Genomic DNA, 17,674 nt, shown 5'->3' on the forward strand with positions numbered 1-17,674 from the left:
GGAAGAAATTATGAAATAATCATTAATCGATCGCTACCTGTGATGTATTGCGTTGTCAATATAATCCCAACGTATAATCAATCACGTAATTCATTTATTATACATTTACTTTATTATTGCAAGCTCATGTTTTTATTTCAATTTTTCAATTTTTCAATTTGGAAATATTAAAATTCTTTTCAATTTCTTTCAGTTTTCTGTTTTTTTTTTCTTTTTCTTTCTATATTCAATGCAATGTTGATAAGAAAAAAATGTAAAAAAATGTTTCAACAATAAAATTATTTTTTCAACATCAACATGTTGAATAAATAATATTTTGTTGAAACATTTTAATGTATCAACATTTAATGATTTTAATGTTTAACATTTAAAAAAATGTTTCAACAATAAAATTATTTATTCAACATCAACATGTTGAATAAATAATATTTTGTTGAAACATTTTAATGTATCAACATTTAGTGTTTTTAATGTTTAACATTTAAAAAAATGTTTCAACAATAAAATTATTTTTTCAACATCAACATGTTGAATAAATAATATTTTGTTGAAACATTTTAATGTATCAACATTTAATGTTTTTAATGTTTAACATTTAAAAAAATGTTTCAACAATAAAATTATTTATTCAACATCAATATGTTGAATAAATGATTTTCTTGTTGAAACATTTTAATGTTTCAACATTTAATGTTTTCAATGTTTAACATTTAAAAAAAATGTTTCAACAACAATTATTTGTTGAAACATTAAAAAAAAACCTTTAAAAAAACATTTAAAACGTTTAAAAACATTTTTTGAAACATTTTCAACAATAAAAATTATTGTTTCAACATTTAATATTTTTAATGTTAAACATTTAAAAAAAATGTTTCAACAACAAACATTTGTTGAAACATTTAATTAAAACGTTTAAAAACATTTAAAAACATTTGTTTAAACATTTTCAACAATAAAAATTATTTATTCAACATATTTTTTTTTTTAAAAAGGTTTCAACAATAAAATTATTTATTCAACATATTGATGTTGAATAAATAATTTTTTTGTTGAAACATTTTTTTAATACATTTTTTAAAATTTAATAAATTTTTTATTGAAAAATGATTTTAAGTATTCAAAAAAAAAAATACTTTTTGGAACGTTTCTATTTTTCTTTCGCAAAAAATGGAGAGTATTTGAAATCTGCTTTATCGACACAACATAGAGTGGAAACTCGAACGAAAAATTTACCCTGAGTAAAAATTAAAAATTAAATTAATTAATAATAATGACTATTGTTATTACTAACAAAACTGAAAATATAATAATAATAATAATAATAATAATAATAATAATAATAATAATAATAATTATTATTATTATATTTTCAGTTCTGTTACTCGAATAAACCAACGTTGGCATAATTTAAAACCGAAAACGTCTAAAGAAGAATGAAACGCTTTTATCACACAATTTCTTATCATTTCTCAAAAAATGATGGAAGAAGCAAGTAAACTTGTAATGATACGAAATTCATATCTTTATGCGAGCAGTATAATATGAAAAACATATAGAACACAGTGAATGATAAGAATACGTTGATTTTCTAGTTGGAAACTCTTCAGTGTCAAATCGAATTCTCAACAACTGAGATCGTCTATTAAGAAAATAATTGTGATATGGACCATAGTGCACAATGAGGTCATCGCCTCTGCACAAAAGTTCTTAGTGTACATCACTCTCTCCCTCTCTCTTAATTATAAATTATGAACTTTTAAAATTTTCCTTTTTTAAATAATTCTTTTTTCTTATTTAAAATAATAGAAACAAAAAAAGTGTTCAAAAAATGACGACAGTGCTTGCAACTTTTGCCGTTTTAAAAAATCATATTAAATTAAAAGTTTCGCCAGATTATGTAGCAATTGACAATATAAGTGAGTATATATTTAACGAATAAAGGGAAATTTATTCATTTATCTAAATAGTTTCTTTTTCGAATATGAATTAATTTGAAAAAAAATTTTTAATTAAATTTTAAATTAAATTTTAAATTTTGAATTTGAATAAAGAAAAGAGTAGTATTTAAAGCAAAAGTGGTAATAATTTTATTTAATTATTTATTTATTTACAATAATGAATATTAAAAATAGTGAATTTTTCATTTGTAAGCTTTGAATAATAATATTCCAAGTTCAGTGTTTAAATAAATAAATAAACAATAAAAAAATTAATAATAATAAAAATAATAAGAATTATGAATATCAAAAGTAATGGATAATATTAATATTAATGTATAAATAAATAAGTAAGTAAATAAATAAATAAATAAATAAATAAATAAATAAATAAATAAATAAATAAATAAATAAATAAAATAGTAAAAATGTTAATAATAAAAATAATGAAGATAAAAATAGTGAATAATAGATAAAATAATAACAAAATATGTAAAAATTATGCAGTTGCTAAATAATAATAATTAAACAAAAACTAAACAGAATATTCCAATTTTAAAATATTGTTGACGACTGCGTTATTATATTATTATTAAAATAATTACGATTATAATGATTCTGATTTTTATTAGAATAATAATAATGTTAATAAAAATAATAATAATAGTTAAAAGAATATTAATTTTGATAATAATAATTACTGGCCTGTGACCAACGCGACAGTTGTTATTCTTTTCGAAAATAATAAAAATTTATTAAATAAAATTATTTAGCCACTATTTTTATAAATGAATTACTAATTGACATTTATTTCGATAAAAAAGCCACTAATATCACTAGTATCACTAGTATTTTAATCGATATTATAAATAGCAATTTATTTATAGTAAAAAAATTAATTCTATACGACTAAAGATATAAATCTAAAAAAAATTAGACCATAAAAATAGCAAAATAAAATTGAATTTAAAATCTAATTCTATTTATATTAATTTTTAATTCTCTAGATTCTGATTATAAATAATTATAAAATTACAAACGAAGTTGAGATTCAGGAGATGCTAGTCTCCACCTGAGAACGCCAAGGTCACCGCTAGATGGCAGTGCAGTTGATAAAACCAGATTCCACGCCACCTGGTGACGACCCTGGCGTTCTCAAGTGGAGACATTTATTTTATCCCTCAAAAACTTTTTTATTATTAAAAAAATGTATTATTATTAAAATTTATTATTAAATTTCTGGTTACATTGCAATTATTTCTTTGAAAACTAGTTTCTTTGAAAACACATTATTATACCAGAAATATTTTTCGAAATTCTCATAGACATTTTTTTTTTGTTTTTCTGAGCAATAATAATGTTAATTTATCTTGACAGGCAAATAAGCCATTTTTGTTATTAAAGGAAATTTGACTGAAATGTATATAATTTTTTAAACTTTTTTGTTCTCAGTTTTCAAGTTGCACTACAGAGCCACATTTTTGGTTCTCTTGGCAGCAACGCTTCTCGTTTGTTCGAGGCAATTCATTGGAGAACATATAAGGTATACAAAGTAACATCATGTTTCGCAGACTTTAACAAAAGTTATATATCAACTCTTCACAACTGTAATTTCAAACCGTAAACAACAGACTTGGTTGAGTCAAAAAAAAAAAAAAAATTGTATACTTTACTCAAACTTTTGATTTACATCGCTGATGCATACCTCGCGAAAGATGTAAAATCCACTTTCGAATTTTAAAACGGGAATATTTTTTGATCGGAGAGTATTTAAATTTCTTTATTTACCATTTATTTATTTATTATTTTTTTATTTATTTATTACTATTTATTTATTATTATTTATTTATTATCATTTACTTATTTATTTGTTATTATTTAATTATTTTTTTATTTATATTATTATTTATTTGTCAATTTTCATTGGTGCCTATTAAAACTGAACGTTTCTCAAATTTGTTTTTATACTCCGGTCACTTCATCTTGCTTGCGAGCGAGTTTTTTCGCCATCTGGACGGGAACTTACAGATTTACAATGGCGCGAAATTCAAATATAACAAAACATGAATGCAAATAACAATAAGTAAACATAACTTTTAGGATAATATTAACTCAATTATTTATTTTTTATTATTTATTTCTTTATTTATTATTATTTCTTTATTTATGATATTATTTATTTATTATAAACAATAAAAAATTGTAACAAAAATTTTTTTTTCAGATGCATTAATGATGCCGGCGTACCTGAACATGTGATAAATACTTTTTGCTTTTTCACTTCTACTTTTACGGTGGTAAGTTTACATTTTTTTTTTTTTTTTTTTTTTTTTTTTTGAGAAAAATAGTTCGAAACGAAAAGATTGTTTTTTTCCAGGTGAAACATATGAATTTGACTTCAGTGCTCGAAGGTGAAGTGCCACATCCCGGCGTTGGTCCAGTGACAAAAAGAGATGAAGTCGTTCATCATGCCTATTATCAATGGGTGCCATTTATTCTTTTCTTTCAAGCCATTCTCTTCTATCTACCTCATTATTTATGGAGATCGGCCGAAGGTATGAATGTAAATTGAGAATTTAAATTCTCATTTTTTGCTTTCCTTTTTTTCCCCACCAACTAAAATTGCTAAATTTCGTAAATTCAATAACAAAATTGATAATTTTAATATGACAAATAAAATAATTAATTTTGTGTCTTTAGTAATTAATTAAATAATTAAATTGGTAAATTAGAAAACAAATTAAGTTGATTTTAAAAACAAATTGGGTAAATGATTAAATTAGTAAATTTAATAATAAAATCGACGAACAAAAATTCGTAAACTTAAAAATAAGTTTACAAAAATTGGTAAATTTGAGAAAATAAATAAATTGCAATTAAGTTGTGAGTATGAGGCGAAGAGAAGCGGCCCCCACCACGCGGACTCTGGCCCCTCCCCTTTAACACTCTACCGTCAGGTAGAGAGTTAAAGGGGAGGGTCCAGAGTCCGCATGGTGGGGAGACGCTTCTCCTCGACTTTTTGCTTTCTTTACCATTTTCAATGAAATCTATACAAACAGAAAATTATTTTAATTTAATTCTATTATTAAACCACAAAAACTGTTAATTGAATATTAATTTTTATTTATTTATTTATTTATTTATTAATAAAAATACTTGATAAAAAAAATTTTCAAAAAAAATTTGTTATTTCTTTTAATTTTGAGAATGAAATTTAATTGATAGGTGGCCGATTAAAGTTGCTGGTATCGGGCTTAAATCTAGCGTCTTTGGCACTACAAGAGGAAAAAATTGAAGTGGACGGAAAGATTATACCAACAAAGGGTGATCGTGATGAGAAAATACGACAAATTCGAACCGGATTCATAAATCGTCTTCACTTAAATCGACCCTGGGCTTATTATTTAGGTTTTTGTGAGGTGCTCAACTTTATCAATGTTCTCTTTCAACTTTATTTCACCGACTGGTTCTTGGGCGGGACTTTTCTCAATCTTGGCACTGAAATTCAAAACAATGGCTTCAATCACATATTAGATCGATTGGACGAGGTCTTTCCAAAGGTGAAAATTTAATTTTTAAACGAAAAAAAATAATTCATCAAAATTAATTAATATTTTAATTAAATTAGTGTATAATAATTATTTATTTAATTCAACTATTATTTATTTAACTAAAATTAATTAATTAATTAACTTAGTTATTATTTACTTAACTAAAATTAATTAATTAGCTTAGTTATTATTTAATTAATTTAATTATAATTTATTCTATTCTTACTCAACAAATTAGTTCAATTTACAATTTTCAAAATGTCTAGAAAACTATATATTATTCTCGGTAAATTCGAGCAAAAAAAAATAATTTGTTATTTCTTCATTGTGAAAAAATGTAATTTTTCTCGAATGAAAATTCCTTAGTCAATTGAAACATGAGAATAGTAATTTTTTTTCTCTCCTTTTTGTTTATAATATTATACGCAATGTCTATATGTTACTTTTAGATTGTATCAGTGTATATTATTTTTTTTCTCTTTGAAATTCTTGCCTCGAGGGCATTTAATATCAATCGTTGCAAGTATCAATTGCCTATTATAAAGTTCACGGCTCATTTAACGTTTAATTAATTATTCAGGTCACTAAATGTACTTTTCACAAATATGGTGGCTCCGGTTCGATACAAATTCACGATGCTCTTTGTGTCATGGCGTTGAATATTGTCAATGAAAAGATTTATTTTATCCTCTGGTATTGGCTAATTATTCTCGCAATTCTCACTGGACTTGGATTAATATGGAGAATTCTCACCATGATTTTGCACGCAAGGTAAAAAATTTTTTCTATTTAGTATTTATTTTCTATTCATTTATTTTATTTTTATTTATTTTTATTTATTTTTGTTAATTTTTGATTCTTTTTGTTTATTTTTAATTTTATTTACATTATATTTTTATTTATTTCGACTTCGATTTATTATTTATTTTTCTTCACACTTTTTAACGTCCCTTCTTTCGTCTTCGTCGCTTGACGCATGCGCGCCGATGCGCGCCTGCGCAGGAACGTTTTTTCCTAGAAAAACGTGCGCTTTTCTAGGAAAAAACATTCCCGCGCATGCGCCTCTAGAAAGAGAGAGAAAAAAGGACGTTGAGTACACTAGCTGTCTCTTTCTATCGGCCTGACGCTAAAGGAAATAAAAATAAAAAATAGAATCAGTAAATAAAGCAGAAAGTAAAAGAGAAAAAAATAGAAAAATATTTTAATAAGAGAAATAAAAAAAATGAATAAGAAAGAAAATAAAAATATAGATAAAAGGGAAATATTAAAATAGGGGAAGTACAAAACAAAAAATAAATAAACAAAACGAAAATTTAAATAAATAACAAAATTCTAAATATTTAAATAAAGAGAAATCGAAAAAATTCCAAAATATAAAAAAAAATTAAATTAAAATTCTAAAAATTAGGGGAAACAAAAAAAAAATTGGGAATTAAATGAAAACAATGCGATCTTATTTTACAGAAGCCTCAATTTTAACAGACTAGTTTTCTCAATGGCCTGTCCAGGGAAATATAATCCCTGGAATATGCTCAGGGTTACACACGACTATCACTTTGGCGACTGGCTCTTCCTTTATTACATAGCAAAGAACCTAAACAATTACGTTTTCAAGGAGTTATTGCACCAGTTGGCGGAAGACCTCGAGGAACGGAAACAAGCCAAGTATAATATTATCCCACAAGAGGATTTTGATACTTTAAAGAAAAATTAAAATAAACATTATTTCTCTTTTTCTCTGCTCTTCTTTTTTTTACTCTCAAAACTCAACGTGAGTATAGTGTGTGATTAGAACGCTAAGGAATCCGGAAGGAAACACGTTTCTCTGATTTTATTTTCCAAATGAAAAATCTACATTTTTTTTTTTAATTTTCTTAGGCGTAGGTAAAAATAAAATTTTAAGAAGTAATTAATTAAAATTAATTAATAAAAAATTGTGAAAATTAACTATAGTATACTATTCCTAATTAACTATTGTACTATTATAAATTGTGTTTAATTTTAAATTAATGGAAATTTTATACATAAAATATTTTTTTTTCTACTTAAAAGGAAATGTTTACTCTTTTACCTAACAACAAAAATTTTTATACTTTTTTTAAAAAAGAAATGTTTACTCTTTTACCTAATAAAAAATTTTTTTATACTTTTTTTAAAAAAGAAATGTTTACTCTTTTACCTAATAAAAAAATTTTTTTATTCTTTTTTTTTTAAAAGAAATGTTTACTCTTTTACCTAAATAATAAAAAATTGTTAATTGAAAATTTTAAATTTAAGAAAGCGAATTGTCGTTTATCTCAGGAATTTTTCGACTTCTTTTAAGTGCCATAAACGTGTAGGAGGTAAAAATTCAAATGGAGTTCAGAGACCTGGAAATCTTTCTCTTTTTTTTCGTCAAAACTTGTTTCGAAAAATTCTTTCTACCTTTTTCGAATTTTGAAGGTATATTTTGTGTAATTTAATTTATTTCTGTAATTTAATTTGGCACGAATTATTTTTCACTTGATATTTAATCAGAATAATGAGTTTATGAAAAAAATTTTTTATTAACTGTATTATTAATTATTAAAACTAATAATTAATAAATAATAATTAATAATTAATAACTAATTAATAAATAATTATTCTATTATTAAATAATTATTTACTAATTATTTAATGTAAGAAAATATTAATTATTATTTCTTTTACATTTCTTCCTGAGATTATCCTGTAGTAATAATTAAAATTGTTACAAATAATAAATAATAAAAAAAAATTTTATTTAAAAAAAATTTGGCATTCTTCGCTTATTATTTAGTAATGAGACGACTTAACTAGTGATTACAATGTAATGAAGTTAAAATGTCACTTATACTCTGGAATTGTATACATTTTTTCTCTGATTAGTTCTTTGAAATTAATTTTTATCACTTAGAGATAAAATTGTTATGCCCTAACCGCTAATTATATGTAAAGTTTGAATAGCATTTTGTCATTCAAGTTTTTATTTTCACAGTTTTAACGACAAATGAGAAGAAAATTATTCAAAATCATGACCAGTACGACAATTTTTTCTTGTATTTTTTCATTGAAAAAAAATGTTAAATAAATAAATGAAAATAAATAGTTATTAAAAAAATGTGAATAAAAAGATGAAAAGTAAATAAACGAGAATAAAAAGGGAAGAAAAAATAATAAAATAAATAGTTATAAAAAAGAATAAAAAATAAAAATAAAAAAAGTGAAAAAGAATAAAAAATTAAAATTAAAAAATTAAAAAAGAATAAAAAATAAAAATAAAAAAAAAATAAAAAAAGTGAAAAAGAATAAAAAAATGAAAAAGGATGAAAAAACAACGAAAAATATATTTAAAATAATAAAAAGGATTGACAATTAAAGATAAGAATAAAAGATGACAAGAAAATAAAAAAATTAAAAATTAGGTATTGAAAAAGAATGAAATTAATAAAAATTTAAAAATTAATAAAAGAGAATAAAAGAAAAAAAATGGAAAAATAATAAAGAATAATAAAAAAATAGAAAGAAGAACAAAAAATAGTGAAAAATAATAAAAAAAGGAGAAAAGTAAAAAATAAAACAGAATAAAAAAGTTAAAACACAACAAAATAATTAAAAAAAAATAAGAAAAAGGAATAAAAAATAATAAAATGGAATAAAAATAGAATGAGAAAGAATAAAAGAGAATAAAAAATAATAAAAAAGAATTGAAAAGAATAAGGGAAGAAAAGGATAAAAAAATACTAAAAAATTATTATATATTCAGATAAATGAATAAATAAAATATAAAAGTGATCAAAGAGAATAAAAAATAACAAGTAATAATTAAAAAATAATAAAAAGGAATATAAAATTAATAATACAAAAAAAGAATAAAAAAGATTTTGAAAAAATTATTGAAAAATTGTAACTCAGAAAGAATACAAAAAAAATAAATAAAAAAATTTTTATTTTTACAATCAATGAAAGATTTTTTTCCTCATATATTGTCAAAGATTAATATTTACAACTGTAAAATTACAGAGAAATATTGTTAATAATAATATAAATCTATTTCTAGAAGCTGCTATTTCAATTTTTTTTAATACTTTTTTCCATATTGAATAAATAAATAAAAAAAAGGTGTAAAATTAATAATTTTTTTTAAATGAAACAAAGTATCATAAATATTGTTAAGTAATGATTCTAAGAAAATTATAAACCTTGAGAAGAACAACTCTATTTCCTTATAACAAAAACCTATGAAGATTTCACTGTATTACACTGTGTGTGACAATGAGTATCACTGAAAATCTTGACCCAGAAATAAAATGACAGATCTTCAAAGCGATAACATTATACTTTGCCATATAACATAAAAAAATGTATTTTCTTGCAACACGTGACATTATTTTCAAATTTAGAATAAAAGTGGATTCACTGAGTTATTTTAAATTTAACGCACTTTATTAATGGCATTATTAGATATGTATGTTAATTTATTTCTTTTTAAAAAATGATTATTTAATAGGGACAATATTGATATTATTATGTCTAAAGATATGATTTGTGATAATATTTATTTTTATTACCAAAAAGAGTTTGTTTTGGTTGAAAGAAAATTTATTCAGAACGAAAAATTAATTTTGGAAAAAAAATTTATTTATGACAAAAAAATTTTTTTTTTTAGAAATATAAATCAATTATTGAACCAATTACAATTTGGATTAAAACGAAATAAATTTATTTTGAATGACAATAAAATTTTAATTATGATTCAATTAAAATTTGGATCTAAACCAAATACATTTTTTTTGAACCAAATAAAATTATTTTTTACGAAATAAATTATTATCATTCAATTAAAATTTGGATCTGAACCAAATAATTCTTTTTGAGCCACAATAAAATTTAAATTTATTACAAATAAGATTTTTGAACCAAATAAATTTTTTTTGAACCAAATAAAATTATTTTTAACAAAATAAATTATTATGATTCAATTAAAATTTGGATCTGAACCAAATAAATTTTTTTTTTGAACCACAATAAAATTTAAATTCATTATAAATAAGATTTTTGAATCTAATTCATTTTTTTACGAAGTAAACTAATTTGAACCAAATAAATTAATTTGAACCATACAATAAAATTTAGATTTGAGCCAAAGAATTTTTTTTGAACCAAATAAATAAATTTGAATCAAAACAAAAATATTTTGTTAGGAAATAAATAGATGTGAACCAATTAAAATTTGGATTTAAACCAAATATATTTTTTTTGAACCACAATAAAATTTTAATCCAAATAAGATTTTTTAACCAAATAAAATTTTTGCAAAATAAATTAATTTGAATCAAATAAAATTATTTTTTACGAAATAAATCAATTTGAATCAAATAAAAATATTTTTTTCTATGAATTAAATTAATTTGAACCAATTATAATTTGAATCTGAACCAAATAAAATTTTAATCTGTACCAAATAAATTGATTTGAACCAATTTAAATTTTAATCAGTTAATTTGCAGCAAAAACAATTTTTTTTTTGTTTAAGTAAATTAGTTTGAATCAAATATTTATAATTTATATTTATTTATTTATTTAAAATCTCAGATTTTATTATTTAAAAAAAAATATTTTCACAAATGAGTCGAAAAACAATTTTTTAAAAAAATAAGAGTTATTTTCTTTAATAAATGACTCTATAGTTGGAAGAAATTTTTATAGTTTTATGAGGTGCGTGAATGCGAAGGAACAAATGAATTATGAATGCATTTTGCATTTACAACTCTCGTGGTAATTAAAGTCTAATCGATTTGAAGGGACTATAAAATAATGAGATAAGGTTTAATAGGCGACTATATTTATACATTTTAACCCTAATCGCATAACAAAATGAATATAATGACTCTCACTTAACGAATCTCACTTCTTTTCCCCGTGATAATTTTTCATAATCGCACTTATTTCAATGTCGATATGCACTCCACATTTTCGAGAATCAGCGTGATGTGTCCTATTTTAGGATTGTTAAATCGTTACGATCATATAATGATGGGTACTTCAATAATTCAGGGACAAATTTCACGGAAAAATGATTACAAGTACCTTATTTTACTATTGCGGTTGAGTATTTTTCTTCGTTTCGTTATTTTACTATTAATACTTTATTTTTATTTTTAATAACTTTATTTTTTATTTTACTATAAATATAAAACAAAAAATTTATAAATTTATAAACAAATTTTCATTATTTATTTATTTCTCCATTTTTATTTTTAATTTAATTTTTTTTCCTTTTCTATATTTTTATTTAGTTTATAAAATAATTCTCTTTTATTTTTTTTTTACTCTTTTTTTTGCAATTTTCAAAAAGGAAAAGAAATAAAAAAATTTAGAATAATCAAACAAAATATGCATTTCATTACTATACTAGAAATTAAAAGTACATCGGTAAATTATTTCTTTCCAAGAAAAACGATATCAATATATCATTCATAAAACAAAGGAAAACAGTTTTGATAAAACACTTCCTGTTGTTTGTTAACAATAAAAAAAGTGGGAAATTATAAAATTATAAAATTCAATACAAACTTGTTCTAAATAGAAAAATTCATCTAATTTTTTAAAAGTTGCAAACATTTTTTTTTATTTAAAGCAGGATAAATAGTAGTAAAATACTACTACTTTTTTTTACTACTATTTTGCTACTATTTTATTACTAGTTTGATAGTATTTTTGCTACTATTTTACTTTTTCTACTGTTTTCCTACTAGTTTTTTTTACTATTCTACTACTGTTTTGCCACTAGTTTGCTACTATTTTCTACTAAATAGTATCAAACTAGTAGTAAAATAATAGCAAAATAGTAGTAAAAGTTAAATAGTAAAGAAAGTAAAATAATAGCAAACTAATAGCAAAATAGTAGGAAATAGTAGCAAACTAGTAGTAAAATAATAGCAAAATAGTAGTAAAAGTTAAATAGTAAGGAAAGTAAAATAATAGCAAACTAATAGCAAAATAGTAGGAAATAGTAGCAAACTGGTAGTAAAATAGTAGCAAACTAGTAGTAAAACAGTAGTAAAATAGTAAAAAAAATCAGTAGCGAAACAGTAGAAAAAGTAAAATAGTAGCAAACTGTTAGCGAAATAGTAGGAAAAATACTATCAAACTAGTAGCAAACTAGTAATAAAATAGGAGCAAAATAGTAAAAAAAACTAAAATAGTAGGAAACTACTAGCAAACTATAGTAAATACTGATAATATTACTGATAGTAAATCAGTAGGAAAATAGTAGCAAACTAGTAGTAAAATAGTAGTAAAAATATAATAGTAAAAAAATAGTAAAAAAACCAAAATAGTATCAAACTAGTAGTAAAATAGTAGCATAAATCCCACAATTACTACAATCAACTTGATGCACTAAATAAAAAAAAGAAATCAAACAAAGAATACACACATTCATACAACAGTGAGCAAATTAATTACCAACATAGTTATGAATATGAGAACACAAGATTTTTTTTGTCTATATTTATATGCGAGAGGGAGAAAAAAAAGTTTTTGCAACAATTGAATATGTATTTCTGCTTAACGATTATTCTCTTTTTGGAATCGCATTGCGCAAGTGGAAGCTCCATTAACTTCCTCAATTAACTGATTCACTTTTAAAGTGGAAGTGACGTAAGTTTATAATTTTTCTACTCCCTTGACAATGCACTACAACTCGAGATTATTGCACATTTTTTTTTTTTTTTTTTTTTTTTTGCTTTCATTTGACCTTTGAAATTTCTCAAAAATAATGACTCCTTGCAAAATTTATGACAAATAGTTCCTTGGATAATAAAAACGTAAGTCGAATGGAATTTGAAAAATTTTTTTCAGGTATATTTTATTGTTATCGGGACGTTACATCGCGATGAGAGAATCACTGTTTCATTCTTTCGGAGAGTTAGTTTGTTTATTTATAATATTTAATTTTTTTATTTATTATTTTAATTTTTTTTTAATTTTTTAATTTTTTTACTGTATTTTATTATTTATTTATTTATTATTTATAGAAAAGGGACAAAGCAATATTTTATTTTTATTATTATTTATTTATTTACTTATAAACATCTACGAATAGGGCAAATAAAAAAAATTATTTTCTTATTTCTATTTTTGTATTATTTGATGTACATTATTATTATATTTATTATTATTACTATTAATTTACTTATTTATTTATTTATTGAAATAAAAAAAGGGGTAAAAATAAAAATCGCAAAGAAAAATTATTATTTTTTTTATTATTCACTACGTTAGAAAAGTTAATTTGAAAATGTGTTTTCTTTTCAATTCGCATTATATTGAATGATTCATATTTTTTAATGTGATTTTTCTTTTCTTTATAATAATTTTTAATTTATTCAAGTTATGCGTGTAATACGATTGTTGGTTTGAATGAACTTGACGCAGTTGTTCATGTCTTTGTTCCGTTTCCCTATTCACAAAGGAAAGAGTCAAAGCACAAATTTCCTGTACCGTCAAACAGGAAATGACGGTTAAGATACAAAACTCGAGTCAAATTTTTTTTTTATTAGAAAATTAAAACAATAAATTTTTTTTTACTTTCTCTATTTACAAAAATATTGTCAAATTAGGATTGAATTTTTCAAATTGAAAAAATCGTTGGAAATAAAAAAAAATAATCTAAATGAAAAAATAGTAAATAATAATTTTTATTATTTAAAATTTTTTATTTTTTTATTTATTTACATATTTATATAAAATAAAAATAGAAAGGAAACTTTAAAAAAGAAAACATATATTTATTTCTATAAAATGGAAATAAAAAGGAAACTTTAAAAAAGAAAATATACTTATTTCTATAAAATGGAAATAAAAAGGAAACTTTAAAAAAGAAAATACATTTATTTCTATCAAAGAGAAGTACAAAAGGAAAAAAAGAGACAAAGAAGGGGGAAATGTCTTTTCTTCAAAATTATTTCCTTTTGGAAAGTAAAAAAGGAAAAATGTCTACGTGACGCAAGACAGGTCGACTTGAGAGGAATCTTTCTACTACCGTTTTACAACGAGTCTATGATAATTATAACAAGAGGGCTGCTTAAGTTCTGAAATTCCAAAGGGCTGCGCACACTTATAGATAAATCTGTGGAGCAGATGTTTACTCAGGTCCCAACACAAGGACGATATATCTTTAAACATTTGTTACGCTTCATTTTCAGTGAAATAGAAAGATTTTTTCTATAAGGGGAACTTCTTTTTTTGCGTTTATGGAAAAGAAGAAAAACATTTATCTGTTTAGATTGTAACTCCAGAAGTGTGACAAAGAAATGTGTATATTTCTTGTTTAAACAATTTTTCTATTATAATGATGAAATAACAAATTTTTCTAAAAGTGAGAAATTAGTGAAAAAGATCTTTTCTTTTTTTGGTTTTTAACTATAATTCTCTAATTAATTAAAATTACTCTAATTACCACATCGAAATTAATTAAAAATAAATTATGTTCTAAATAAATAGTTAATTAGAATAAAAATTATAAATAAAATGACAAATGAACATAATTAGTAAGTAAAATACTAAAGAGTAAAAATAGTAAGTAATAAAAATACTAGATAGTAAAAATAGTAATAATAAAAATAGAAAATAGTAAAAGTACTAAAAAGTAAAAAATAGTAATTAATAAAAATACTAATGAAAAAAATAGTAAGTAATAAAAAATACTAAATAGTAAAAATAGTTATTAATAAAAATACTAAAGAGTAAAAATAGTAAAGAGTAAAAATACTAAAGAGTAAGAATAGGAAAGAGTAAAAATACTAAAGAGGAAGAATAGAAAAGAGTGAAAATACTAAAGATTAAAAATAGTAAATAATAAAAAAAGAAAATAGTAAAAATACTAAATAGTAAAAATAGTAAATAATACAAATACAGAATAGTAAAAATTGTAAACAGTAAAAATAGTAAAGGGTAAAAATTGTAAAGAATAAAAATACTAAATGGTAAAAATACTAAAGAGTGAAAATACTAAATAGAAAAAAATAGTAAAGAGTAAAAATACTAAAGAGTAAGAATAGAAAAAAAATAACAAAGGGTAAAAATTGTAAAGAATAAAAATACTAAAGAGTAAAAATACTAAACAGTAAAAATAGCAAAGGGTAAAAATTGTAAAGAATAAAAATACTAAAGAGTAAAAATACTAAAAAGAAAAAATTTAAAGATTAAAAAATCTAAAGAGTGAAAATAGTAAGTAATAAAAATACTAAAGAGTACAAATTCAATATTTGTCAGTTTTGGCATTCTTACGTTTTTTTTAATCAAATTTTTACAAAAATTAAATATATTTCAGTGCCTAACAGAATGAAAAAAGAAATGTACTGGATTTATTTTTATCTTATGGTTAAAATTTTAGAAAGTCACGTTTAAAAACCACATTTTTTCCGAAAGGGTTCGTCTCATCCAATTTTAGGATCACGCACAAGCATCACTATTAATCTATCAGGAAGTTCGTTCTTAGCATGTGATAAATATTCTTTTAACCCTATTTTTACAATTTACATTTAAATCAATCAGTTCTCTACGAAATTCTTTTTATTCAAAATTGTTTCCAGTAAAAAAAAATTCAAAAAAGAAAAAAAAAATTATTTTCACCTTTTTAATATTATTAATTTATTATAATAAATTAAAAAAAGATTTAAAAAAAAATTATAATAAATTAATAATATTAAAAAGGTGAAAATAATTTTTTTTTTTTGAATGTCGAAATTAATCTTGAATATTTAGAAAGTCCGAAAGAATAATTTCTAATCTCGAAATAATATTATATAAACTCGAAAACTTTTAGTATACATTTTTTTTTAATCTCTTGTATACGAGAATAATTATTATAATTATTGCGTAAAAAGCAAAGGGGGCAAATTTAATTTCTTTCTGGAAATGTAAATTTACAACCATTATAATGTACTCTCGTACATGTATGTACGTATGTATTATAATGTACTTCTCGTATTTTATTTACTTACTCAGTAAATAAAATACGAGAAGTTAAAGAGAAGTAACGAGAAGTTATAACGAGAAGTTTGAAAGAACTACCTGTGTGTAAATTAACCAAAAAAAAAGAGTGAAAAAATCTAGATAGAGGAATTTTGTTATGCAAAAGGTTTAGATCTTCTATAGATCCTCTTTGAAAATAGCCATGGGCTTTGGCATGCGACATACATTCATCATAATTGACACGATTGACCCAGTCGTGGTTCTCAACCATCTTTGTACTTTGTGTCGTGTGAAATGAGTACTGATCAAAATCAATGGTCCATAAACATTCCACAGCATCATTGTTCTTCAATGTTCATTTTAATTTTCTATCTTATTAAAATTATTATTTTTACTGTTCAGTATTTTTACTATTTACTTTTTTATTATTTACTATTCTCACTCTTTAGTAATTTTACTTTTTAATAATTTTAATCTTTAGTATTTTCACTCTTTAGTATTCTTAATTTTTAGTATTTTTACTCTTAACTATTTTTACTATTTAGATTTTTTTAGTATTTTTACTCTTTAGTATTGTTACTCATAATTTTTTTATTTTTTACTTTTTTTCTCTAAAAAATAAAAAATTACTAAAAGATTAAAAATACTGAAGAGTAAAAAAACCACAAATAGTAAAAATAGTAAACAGTACAAAAACTAAAGAGTAAAAATAATAAAATAAAAATTCTAAACACTAAAAATAGTAAATATAGTAAATAATAAAAATAGTAGAGAGTGAAAATACGAAAAAGAAAAAAATACTAAAGAGTAAAAATAGTAAAGAATAAAAATACTGAAGAGTGAAAATACTAAAAAGAGAAAAGTAGTAATGGGTAAAAATAGTAAAGAATAAAAATACTAAAGAGTAAGAATACTAAAGAGTAAAAATACTAAAAAGAAAAAAAACTAAAGAGTAAAAATAGTAAAAAGTAAAAATACTAAAGAGTGAAAATACTAAAGATTAAAAATAGAAAATAATAAAAATAGAAAATAGTATAAGTACTAAAAAGTAAAAATAGTAAGTAATAAAAATACTAAAGAGTAAAAATACTAAAAAGAAAAAATCTAAAGAGTAAAAATAGTAAAGAGTAAAAATACTAAAGAGTAATAATAAATAATAAAAAAAAATTTAAAAAAAAGAATTGGCTTCAATTTTAATTAGCA

At 21.9% G+C, this 17,674-nt stretch overlaps 1 protein-coding gene across 1 annotated transcript; it reads left to right on the forward strand.

The window, feature by feature from the left end:
* Nucleotides 1–1,548: 1,548 nt before the first annotated feature.
* LOC122507024 (innexin inx7) lies at nt 1,549–7,224 on the forward strand. Its single transcript, XM_043619519.1, has 7 exons — nt 1,549–1,916; nt 3,390–3,480; nt 4,162–4,234; nt 4,315–4,492; nt 5,163–5,497; nt 6,069–6,259; nt 6,953–7,224. The coding sequence occupies exons 1-7, from the start codon at nt 1,829–1,831 to the stop codon at nt 7,200–7,202; spliced, it is 1,206 nt and encodes a 401-aa protein (XP_043475454.1). The 5' UTR covers nt 1,549–1,828; the 3' UTR covers nt 7,203–7,224.
* Nucleotides 7,225–17,674: the final 10,450 nt, after the last annotated feature.

The sequence above is a fragment of the Leptopilina heterotoma genome, unplaced genomic scaffold (assembly GCF_015476425.1).
Source record: "Leptopilina heterotoma isolate Lh14 unplaced genomic scaffold, ASM1547642v1 Lhet_44, whole genome shotgun sequence".
Taxonomy (NCBI): domain Eukaryota; kingdom Metazoa; phylum Arthropoda; class Insecta; order Hymenoptera; family Figitidae; genus Leptopilina; species Leptopilina heterotoma.